The sequence below is a fragment of the Periophthalmus magnuspinnatus genome, chromosome 5 (genome assembly GCF_009829125.3).
Source record: "Periophthalmus magnuspinnatus isolate fPerMag1 chromosome 5, fPerMag1.2.pri, whole genome shotgun sequence".
NCBI lineage: Eukaryota > Metazoa > Chordata > Actinopteri > Gobiiformes > Gobiidae > Periophthalmus > Periophthalmus magnuspinnatus.
The window spans coordinates 5596207-5608604 of record NC_047130.1 but is presented as its reverse complement, the minus strand read 5'-3'; the positions used below and the strand labels follow the sequence as shown (position 1 = coordinate 5608604).

Sequence of the window (12398 nt, the reverse complement as noted above, 5' to 3'; positions counted from 1 at the left end):
TGACTTGGAATTAAATATCAACAAATGCTACTAAACGATCTGTCAACTGGGAAGTTTGGCATATGAGGGATCCTTATGTCTCTATGGGAGGAAAATGCATTTTTTTTTTTTTAAATGGCCTTTGAAGTTACAATGGCCCATATAACTCTATGGAAGCAAGTTGATCAAATTAAACAAGTGCAGATTTGACCATTTTGTTGTTTCTAGGCAAGGCAAGTTTATTTGTATAGCACAGTTTGTACACAAAGTAATTCAAAGTGCTTTACAGTATAAGAAAGACATTCGAATCATACAAATCAAAACATAAATAATCACAAATAATCATCATAAAAATAACATTAAAACAGAAGAGTGCAGAATAAAAAACCTGTCAGTCATATGCAACTAAACAGAACAGTTTTGAGCCTGGATTTAAACATTGTCAAAGTAGAGGCCTGTCTCACATCTTCAGGAAGATTGTTCCATGTTTTAGCTGCATAAAACTGAAACTCTGATTCCTCATGTTTAGTCCTGACTCTGGGCACTGAGGCCGGTTCCTGAAGTCCTCAGAGATCGAGATGGTTCATGGCACTAACATGTGGGAGATGTACTTTGGGGCTAGGCCATAGAGACTTGTTTCTACAAAAAAAAAAAAAAAAAAAGCGTACATGTTGCGAGACCAAACTGACCAAAAAACTAGTAATTAAAAAAATAATGACTTTGCCTTTGTAGTGTCTCCTCTTAAAGGTGCACGATGTTTTCTGGTTGTCCAAGCAGTCTCAGATCTAAGCCACAAGGCAGATTTTTCATCACTTAAGATATAATTTTCATATTTTTAGATGTCATTCCTGCAAGTCACTTTTATGTTTAAAGGTGCATTATGTAATTTTTAACTGATTGTCCCACGGTGATGTTATTGCTTTTACTGAAATGTTCCTTAATATGGCATTAAAGTGACAGATTAGACAACACATTTCACTAAACTGTTCATACCTGGTACCTGTACGTGATATTCAAAGTAAAGTAAAGTAATAAAAAGACTGTTGCGATTAGACTAAAGAGGCCACTCAGGCAGGTTATTAAACTTTCAGATGGAGATGGTATTTTTTATTTGACATGTAGCAGTTCAGCTGGTGCACATGATTGAATCTAATTATACCGCGTCTAGATTTAAAACATGTTGGACGCTGCCTTCACCACTTGCCCTGGTCGCTCTGTGCTTCCATCGTGCTAAATGCCCGCTCATCGTTCACACCTGTTGTTCGAACGATTTTGGTTATGGCAAAATCCTCGCCCTCTCTGTTACTGCTGCTGAGTCTTGTCATTCTGACCTTAAAATGTTATTTTTAACCCACTCTGCTTGATCCTGGTGTTTTTACTTTGCTACTTTGTCTGTTAATCAAGATCTGAACATTAATAACAGACCAATCAGGTGCCTTCATTTCCCGAGGTCAGTTCCAGGTAGCGTTAGCAACAAGTCTGTTTGAAAGCTATTACGCCCTTTTGCTAAATGCCCACCCTCTGCCAAACCAGCGGTGAGACAGGGAGGGGTGAGTATCAACAACCTCACTCCTGATTGGCTCTTTGGTTGCACACGTGGATTTCCAAGTATGGAATTTGGTTGAAGATTGGCCGCTTTAATCACCAGCCTGGGTTGGCTTCATTTGGTTGCAATGGAATGCTATGGGTGATGTCAAACTCCCTCAACCCACTTTTATACACTGTCTATGTCCCTTGGCCCTTGTGCTAATTGAAATGTGAAATATCGTGTGGGCTTGCTTCTTGCCCCACAGCTCAACCGCCACGTGTCGCGTCCCTGTGCCTTCGGGTCTCTCAAAGTTCTGATGATGAGTGTGAAAATTGTCCAATAATCAAACAACCAAATATCAAAAATACAGTACTCACAGGAGGGGACAAAACAGGGGGAAAAGAAATCACAACAGGCAAAAATATACAGTGCCTGCCATGCAAAAAAAATTGGAGCAAAAAACAACAAGTACACATGTGGACACAAGCAAAGCAACAGGTATGGGTCGTGGATAAACTGCTGCCCCACAACCCAGCCCTGGGTAAGCGAATGAAAGTGGATGGATGGGTTTGTGGCTGTGAGACAAGGCTAAAGCTAGTACAAACACTAAACTAATTCCGGTTTATTTTTTCATCTACGTGATAGATGGGGATTACTGCTCACATCAAATGACAGAACTTATAATGACAAAAACAAGGCACCAGAATGTATCAAAATGCATGAATGACTTAAAGGAATATAGGACAAGCACAGCTAAAACTAGTTTATATACTACTAAGTACAAAATAAATATATTTGAAGTATATTTGAATATATGGTAAGGGTATAGGTTACATTTTTGTAGTTGTTCACATTCACGATAAAAATGCAACTACCATTTATCCTTAATACCGTGTACATATGCAAGACATCAAATCGTGCCAACGTCTCGTGATGGACGCTTGAAAATTTGCTGGCATTTACGCATTAAGAGCGTCTTTGACGCACAAATGGCACCATATGAATATGCAGTACACGCTTTGATCACTACAGCATTCATGCTGCTGTTTTCTTCTTTCAGAGAGCAGGCACGAGTTTCCTGCTGCAGATAATAATCACATAATCACACTCTAATTTTATCCTCAAATCAGATTTAAGTTGTATATTTTTAAATATTTAGCCTGTATATTTTAAACAGTTGTGGTGTGAGAGAAAAAGACTGTAACTGTACAAATTGTTTATTTTTGTTTATAAATGGAAAAAAACAAAAAATAAGAAAACCGTTGAGAATCAAAAGTGAATTTAAAAGCACAAGTCTATTATTACCTCATGTTTTCCTCGGGAGAGAGACGGGTCAGTCTATTGCAGGGGGCTTAGGGAGCACTAACCACGCTGACCCGGTTCACTGTTAACAACATACAATGGTGGAGAGATAATGCACCTGGAGCTACACCTGCGCGTATTATATTTATTTGTGAATGGTTGACAGCCCAGAATATATCCCAAGGAACTGTGGTACCAGGCGGGGACATTAGCATCAGGGAACACAGATGCACAGGGCTCTTCATCGTGGTGTCCGAGTGGCTATGGAGTCCTCTCCAGCGCTCGACCAAAGTTAAAGAGCACAGACCGCCATTCTGCTCCATTTGCAGGATTTTGTCTGTTAGATAAAATATGTGTGGGAATCCTGGAGCAGAATCTAAAGTCTATGGACCTGATGGAATTAAATGAAAGGCTGGAAATTCTCACCGTACCGGACACACAGGACGCAGAGGACACACTGGATTAAAAGGCTCTTTTGTTGATATAAATGGATATTTTCTTCTTTGGAGGCTCTTAACACTTAACCATGAATGTTTTGTCCTTTTATTATGTTTTTGCCAATAAACATGTTCACATGCGGAACAAAACTGTTTGACGGAAGGTGAATAAATGTTTTTTTTTTACCTCATTTTAATCCTCATTTCATCTTTGTAGCTGCTGGAGTTTTGTTGTTTGAAGGCCTTAAAATAATGCATTCTATAGGGACATATTTAGACTCACTACCCTCTGGGAAAGATGCACATAGAGCAACCGTAATGTAAACAAGGGCCAAAACCAAAATCTAATTGACAAATGTTTTTGACAAATAGATGACATCACCTATATATATAATTGCATTGGACTGTAAGTCGCATTTTTGGGGAAATGTATTTTACAAAATCTGAGACCTTAGAACAGACATTTTAAAGGCAAGTCATAATAAGAGTAAAATAGAGAAGAACAGGCTGAATAACAGTACAGCACGCTAACGTAACATATAGAAAACAAACTGAATGCGTGTCTGATATGTTAACATAAGATATTAACAGTTAATCAGATAACTACGCTAACATATGCTGCCACAAACACGAGAGACACAAGAGTTCTTTTCACTGATTACTGTGGTCTTATTTCTTCATCACAGTTCACACCATAGAACTACACATAAGATATAACGTAAGCATAAGCATAATATAACATATTACATATACACACAAAACTGCATATGAACGCATGGAAAATATACACACCACTTTGGCCTGTTAGTAAACAAACCGGTCGGGTAAGACTTTCCATTAGCATTAAAGGCTGAACCGGAAAACAGGAAGTAGCTTTCATGACCTTAAACTAGACTTATGATAAACTAAACATTTACACTATTGTTCCAAATGAAAAATTATCTACTTTATGGTCTTATAAATGAAGGGGAAAGAAATAAGGGGAAATTAAATATGAACTATATAAAAGAAAACAAGTCCATTTTCGCCATCTATGGGTCAAACAAGTGAACTGTAACATCTATAATAAACTGTTTCATAACACATATTTATTCAGCTACATGAAGCATAGACAGAGAACTGATTAAGTGCCTGATATGTTAACGTAAGATATTAACAGTTAATCAGATAACTAAAGCATAAAAATAAGCTAACAAGTTTACTCTCAATCTCAATCCAAATCACTAAATTCATTGAATTCTTCATCTTGATGTTGCTGAACAGCTCCGCCTGCTCTGGAAGTAGATGAAGCACGCGTGACTGCCATACTGCTACACAAGCATAGGCCGTCTCCCAATTCAACGGTTGCACACTTCGTCGGTTGTATTTGAGGAGCACTTACATAACTTCCGGTGCAACAAGGCCTGTCCCATTTCAATGCACTCAACTAATGCGGCCTGCAAAGGTGTCCTGCGTTTCCATGGTTATGTAATACAAATGAGAAGAAATCACCTATAACGTTATATATGCCTATTGATATTCAAAGGGAAAGATGATGCCTTACTTCATTCAATCAGAAACAGAAATAAATGCCTGCAATGACGATACCTTGACTCTTATTCATTGAAATAATAAAGTATTAAAAATAAAATTGTAAGTATTTCAGTAAGTGACGTAACGTAAGCGACCTAACGTAAGCACACAGACAGCGGTTTCGGCGATACGACAGCTATACGGTGGAGTACCCTTCGTCAACCGAGTACTTCAAACAGTACAGTACGAAGTGTGCAACCGTCGAATTGGGACACGGCTCTAGAGTGCCCTGGTCTCACAAACTTCCACTTAACTGATGTAAAACTATAATACATATTTACAACTGGTACTATCCCACCAACTATGCACTTTAAACTTGTCTTTCTTGCATTTATGCCGGGTCACCTCTCCACAGATCTAACCTGTAACTTGGCCTGGAGGCACCATCTGCTTGTTTCCATGATGAAAGAAACAGCTATAACATCTCCATGGAGAGAAGCAGATGACCTATCCTCCACCCGAAATGTTACATAATTCCCCCTAATTTCAGATTTGAATGTGTAGTTCTTGTGGTGCCATAATCTTTATTCCCCCATCCTCCTTTATTATCTCACCTCATTGTCTTTTTCTCTGAATGATTCAATAGGGATTTGAATATTATGGGATATCGACTGGTCATGGCACGGAAATCTATTAAATCAACACAAGGGCTGGTTAACTCAATATTTAGCTGTTCAAATTAAACCTAAGCTTGACTGGATTCTGTCAGTTTCTCCTGGAGGCGAACCGGAAGCAGGAGTCGAGAAGGCCGGGCCGTTTCACAATTCGGTCTCTTTATTCAGCAGATGCAGACATTAATCGAATGTAACATCAACTGTCTCCTGTTTTTACATCTCTACTGTGGCTCCTTATATACTAGTTAACACACGTCATAATTTCCTTAATGATTAACTAGAAATATACAGCACGCGGAATGTTATCTGGGTTCAATGCAGACAAGGTGTACAAAAACAAGTATTTTTAGCCGATCTGTCAAAGTATCACCTTATGTGCAAGTTCAGGGTACATATGCCAAACTCATGCCACGTTGGAGCACACGTAAACAGGAGTTCAAAATATGATTTATCATGTTACATGGAATGATAATCTCACAATTCATAAGTGAGTTCATATGAATTCATACAGTCATTATTTTAGTTAAAGATCCACTTTTCTAGCTACTTGCTTATCATTTTTGAGGTGTGTCTGAAATGTTCCACAGCATGGTATTAAAAATGTCTTTGTTTTTTTGGGGGGGGTTTTTGTAAGTAAAAGGTATTGCTCAAAAATACCTTGAAAAACATGTTTAGTGTAAGCGGGATTGCCCCTCCACAGATCTGACTTCTTACTTGGTCTGCTCATCTCCATGTGGATAGATACGTTTAATACCATACTGTGGAACCTTCCATACAAAGGACGTTTTATAATAGCCCTGTTATATATGTTTCAACATGCTGGGATGTGTCAAACAGTGAGGACAGTTATAAAAATACTGGCAAATTTTATTCTTATATAACTTTGAAAATGTATTTAGTTACAAAATACTGAATACCTGAATTAAAATGTATTTTGTAACATATTCCCTTACATGGTCCAATCAGAGTGTTGTATTCTGAATGCCTGGAATACTTTTACTCTGAGTTGCATGTGTATTAACGTGACATATAATTACATTAAGCTTTATTTTGGTTGAACTCTTACTGAAAATTAGTCCTCAGAATACGTATTTTTGATACTTCCCAACACTGTATATAGTTTTGTGCGAATCAGCCAGCAGATTTTTTCATTGTAGAAACAAACATATGACTTAAATAGAACTGTCCCTTTGCCATTTTTAAAGCAATACTTCAACAGTATAAGACGCAAGTAAGAATTTGACCTCCAACTCATAGATATATATATAAATGGACATAGCTAACCTGCTAGCCGTCGCGTTCCTAATAGAAAGTGATCACAGGCTTCTGGCTCCATCGACTCTGGCTCCAATTCACTTTACATTAGAAAACTCGCCCCTCTCTCCATAAAAACTGCCGTGAGGCTCGTCATTTTGGTCTTAAAATGTTCGCATTGACCCGCTCTACATGATCCCAATATTTTTATTTCACCATTATGTCCATAACTCAAGATAGGAACATTAATAAGAGACAAATCAGCTGCCTTGAGAAATACCTACCACCTGCCAAACCAGCGATGCAGGCGGGACGGGGCGATATCTTCAACAGCTTCAACAGACGATAGCGAGTTCAAACCTTGCTGTTCTTGGGCAAGACACTTCTCCCATATCGCTCATTTCTGTCATAGAAATGTAACAGATCGTGACAGGCAGGACAATCCAGTGTATCACAATCCATGACCACCCCGATAGACAGAATAGTAGAAGTTCGGAGTAGTTTAAGCCCTTAAAAACACTAAAATATCAATCAAACGTAACATGATAGCATTTTGCCACAATGCTAACAGTGTGCTTGAGGCCATATCAGTTGCTCTCTTTAATGAGTGCTGGCAGAGAGTCTAGCCCGGTTGGCGCTAACAACAGGAGCAGCCTGTTCACTCATGGTCAGGAGAAATCGGCCATCTGTGCTGTCAACCTGCTGAACTATAGTGGGCATACATCACACCAGACACTACGAACCAGAAAAACAATTATGGTCTCGAGTAGTGACTTTTGAAGGAGAAAGAGCATTCACACAAACAAAGCTCCTGGCTCCGTGTAGTGATAGACAGTCAAATGAAAGGTAGCGTTATCTATATGTAACCTGGCTCCCAACACGCTGATACTGTATGTGTAGCATTCTGAATTGAGTTCTACCCATTATCAGTCTGGGATGGCTCTCACTGAAATCAGTCGGTCCAAGCTGATTGGTGGAAGCGTCACAATAGCAGAACAAGTCGGAAAATCGAAAAACGTTTGTTAAATCCACTTGAGAGAAAAGCACAAACACCATCCCTGCCCACAAATGCACAAAGCACTTCTGAACATTTTTCACAAACAAAATAGTACACAAGTATGTCGGCATCACTCTGTTTGTTCTGGTTGGTTTGGGTGCTTCGCCTGTGGCCTCTCCCTAAACCACAGTGCTGCTCTGTGATTGATTCAGTCAACGGTCCAAAAGTGGACTTATCGCACCATTGGGAGCCAGGACAGATGGATTGTTGTGAGTTTTTGAACTGGCAAATATCAAGGGAATCTGTCTTGTTGCTCAGTGGTCATGTTAATCTATATGTGGTTAATGCAAGATTTACATATATCAGATAAAACTTTGCATTGATGTGGGTGTAATAAAGGTGCAGTAAGTGTGCTCACTAACCAGAAGGTTGGAAGTTCAATTTCAAGTGTTATTCAAAGCATAGTTAACGGTCATGCTCTCGGTAAACTATTCACTTCAATTTTTATTTTTTTTTTTGCATTTGTTAGACTATGTAACTTTTCTGGTGGAAGATCTACTACCTGACTGTCTCTATGGAGATATTATGCCTGGAATGTCTCACTGCATTACATTAAACTTGTCCGTAATTTGAATTGTTCACCCTACCTTCTTGTCACCATTGCAATAGATAGATTTATATCCATACAGTGGATACTGTGCAAAGACGGATGGTAGACCTACCATCAGAAAAGTTGCATAGTGCACCTTTTAAAATGTAGGATTAGTGGCCCAAAGTCCAGGGTGCATTTCGCGTATGCCCCACAGTTCCATGGCTACACTTGAAAACAAAAGTTATTACAAGAATGTGTTTTTTGTTGCAATGTTTTAGTATATATATTAATACTTACTTATTGTATATATCTATATACCTACCTATATCTATAGCTGTCAAAAGTTTGGACACACTCCAGTCAGATGAAGCTCATCGAGGCTAGAGCAGTTATAGAGGCGAATTTGGGGGCAAGTATCATAGCAACCAAAGAGCCAATCTAGAGCCAGGTTGAACAAGGTAACGCCCCTTCCCACTGGTTTAACAAGGAGTGGACGCTTAGCAACACTGTCAATCAAATCTGTTGCTAACAATAGCAGGAGTGACCTCTGGGAAAGAAAGCAGATTATTTGTCCGTTTAGTAATGTTCCTATCTACGGACAAAATAGCGAAATAAAAACACCAGGTAGAGCAGGTTAATTTGAACATTTTAGGACCAAAATGATGAGGCTCACTGCAGCAGTTACAGAGAGAGGGGAGACAATTTTCCAATGTAAAGTGAATTGGGGCCAGAGTCGATGGAGCCAGAAGCACGCCCATGCTCACTTACAATTTGGAACGCAGTGACTAGCAGGTTAGCTATGTACATTTATATATACAGTCTATGGTGAGAATCTATAATGTAAATAATTGTGGAAGTAAAGAGGAAAAAGTGTATCCAAACTTCTGATTGGTAGTGTAGATTGAAACTATCTCCCAGTAGTTTTGCTCATGTTGGGTAACTATTTTTGACTGATGTTTTGTCTCTCTCTCCCTCTCTGTCTCCTCCCTAGGCTCCTTGCGAGAACATGCGCACACCATCTTCATACCCGGGCAACATGCTACCTCACCACCCGGCGCAGGCTAACTTTGAAGACTTCACTTGTTGAACCTCTCACGAGAACGGCTCAAATCTACAAGTGCGAGTTATGCAACCAAAGTCAACAATACCAGACTATACTGTATCTACTATGGAGTGGAAATACTGACTGATGAGACACTTTTTACACAGAGAAATGGACAAATATTGAACAAATTTAAGAGGAAGAGCCCAAATGAGAAAAAAAAAATACAAAATTATTCCCGTAAGGTTTGCAGCATTGTATACTGTGGAGCACTGCCGCAAAGGACACTCTCTAAAAGACACTTTGCCAACGAAAATATATTGAAAATGTACAGATCCATCATGCCTTTATGTAAAAAACATCGTTGTTTCCGGAACACCGTGGAACATTCGGCCATTTTGCTAACTCACCTGTAGCAACATCTGTACGCCATTCAAAAGCTGGACTCCTGTGTAGTCAGTGAGAATGTATCCTTGTCCGCAGTTGCAGTTAAAAATGTGGGACTATTTTTTTCGGGGAAGTTCTCTAGTGGTGACGTGGTAGAAGTGCTTCATCAAGACCATTTTTAACAACATACAATGGTGAAAATATCAGGTATCATCTAATGCATGCTTGTATTTGTCCAAGTGCATGTTGTTTTTTCCATTCCATTTTGATTTTATGGTTTTGTTTTATTATTTTATAGAGGATTATCATATTACCAAGTTTGCCTCAATGGTATACAGGAAAAGGTCAAATCAGTGACATCCCATATTATGTTTGGACTGAGCGTGAATGTGCCAACCTCTGAATGAATGACCTGCATTTAGCAAATTTTAAAATCATTTTGTAGTTTTTACTTTTACAATCTTTTTCAAAGCTTCACCCGGATTTTACAAAAGCCATTTTCACACTACATGAAAAAGTGGTAAAGATTGGAATTTTTTTGTCATGTTGTTAGCTTAGCAAGATGGACAATGTGTTTATCTGATTGGTTAATCCATTCGTCATTCATGCCAATCGGAACTTTGTATAGAATTGGAAAGGTAATACTGAAAAAGCAGCCTTAAACTGTTTGTGCACTTTTTGTGTTTCTCAAAGGTGCAATTTTGAAAGCAGAACTCTGTAACTTGTCTTTTTAATTTTTGACCACTCTTGCCATAAGAAAAATGGACAAATAAAGCCATTACTAGCTTGTTTTCTGGCTACAATTTTTACAAGACCGAAAACTTCAGGGATACTAGGTCGTTACATGTACTTACCCATGTACACAGAATCATTTCAATAACCCACAAAAACACCATTACACAAACTCCCCAACAAATGACTTAAGGTAAAAAGTGACAGAGTTCTGCTTTAGTAGTTGTAGTAGCCTTACATATTTAAAATTAGCCAAAACAATTCAGGTCAAGAGATTTTATTATGATGCAGTTCAGTGACACAATGTGTAATAGACACGATTATGACAAATATATTAAGTTGGACAAGTTCAACAATGGACTATACAGTCACATGACACTCAAGAGTCTCGCCCACTTCAAAGCCCATAGACTTTTTTTTTTTTTTTCAGACATTATTTGAAATTTAAAAGCTTTGCAAGTGGTAACCAGCTATGTGCTAACTAATGTTTAGAACATGTTTTAAAGGCACATCAGAGTTTCACTAAAATGTTGAAAACAGAACTAGTTCATTTTAAGGTAAGGCAAGTTTATTTGTACAGCACAGTTCGTACACAAAGTAATTCAAAGTGCTTTACAGAATAAGAAAGACTTTAAAATCACAATACAGCAAATCAAAACAATAATAATCATAAATAATCATCATAAAATTAACATTAAAAGAGAAGACTGCAGAATAAAAACTTTTCAGTCATATGCACAGCTAAACAGAACTGTTTTGAGCAAAGTTTTGTTGTGAAAGGAAACCTAACAACTCTTAGCATGCTAATGTGCACGTCTTGATTATCGGACAATAAAAAGCTTTATAATAAGATGCAGACAGCATGCAGCTGACCTCAAGAGCCGCTTATAAGATATCCTATATCCTGTACTGGGTCAAGATATATTTTATTCGGAAAAATCAAGTACTCAAAATTAGGTGAAATATTTCAATAACTTAGGTTAGTTATAGATCTTGTGGTTATTAGTTATAAGCTGCATGGTTACTAGTTACCACATAGCTGATTAGCCCCGCCCCTGAGCAAGCTTTCAAACTTTTTTTTTTTTTTTTTTCAGAAAGTCTATGGGCAAAATGAATGAGAAATGTACTTTCAGAACCTAGTGGTGGCCTGTCACTTTTGAACTCCATAGATAATGATCTTTTAATTTCAGTTAACACATTTTGGATTAAATTTGGACCATCTACATCTAAAATTCAGCTAAATGAGAAATCAGAAACTTGAGATCATATTGATCACATTGCTATTTCACATATAAGCCAGTCAGACAGTTCACAGTGTTTTTTTGAGTACAAATTATGGACAGAATACATATAAACCCAAGTGTCACTGAGAACATAACTATTAGTAGCTTATATCTTGTTTGAGTTTAACGCCAGGATAAGGTGCAAGTTGAAAGTTCTTGAATCTATTGTGTGGCTTACATTTCTGTATCTGTGTTATTCTAGTCGCTAAAGTCTTATCAAAGCACAATACCGCCATTATGTAAAGGTGACGTAAAAGAAAATGTACTATTCTTATTGATATATTACCATATAATTAATATCGTGTTGAGAAGACTGTTTACTTCCTTCTGTTGCGTTTTTCTTTGGTATAAAACATATTTGATAATGCCTGATAGACTGACTCCATCTCCAGGTCAAAGGCTGGTCTATTTAGTTATATCAGAGCATAAATAAAATGTAAATATCATTTTGAAACTTGTTTGGCTGCTTCGTTCTTCTTCATTGTGTTTTTAAATAGCTTCTTCGTGGTCTATAAAACGTAATGAACCCATTGTATCGCTGTGTGTATCAAGCCATTGCACAATTGACAGAAGTTATAACAGAGACATGCTTTTATGATGTAACAGCATAGCAATTTATGTAGAAGATAGTAAGAAAGTCCTATGTCAGGCTTGTAATTCAGCACACAGGCAAATGTTC

At 37.9% G+C, this 12398-nt stretch overlaps 1 protein-coding gene across 3 annotated transcripts in view; it reads left to right on the top strand.

The window, feature by feature from the left end:
* The window catches only part of asic1b (acid-sensing (proton-gated) ion channel 1b), a 369979-nt gene extending 357806 nt beyond the window's left edge, over positions 1 to 12173 (top strand). For all 3 annotated transcript variants that reach the window (XM_033966986.2, XM_033966984.2, XM_033966985.2), the window contains one exon: positions 9267 to 12173. In XM_033966986.2, coding sequence (XP_033822877.1) covers positions 9267 to 9362 — 96 coding nt within the window. In that variant the 3' untranslated portion in view covers positions 9363 to 12173. The remainder of the gene's footprint in view (positions 1 to 9266) is intronic.
* Positions 12174 to 12398: the final 225 nt, after the last annotated feature.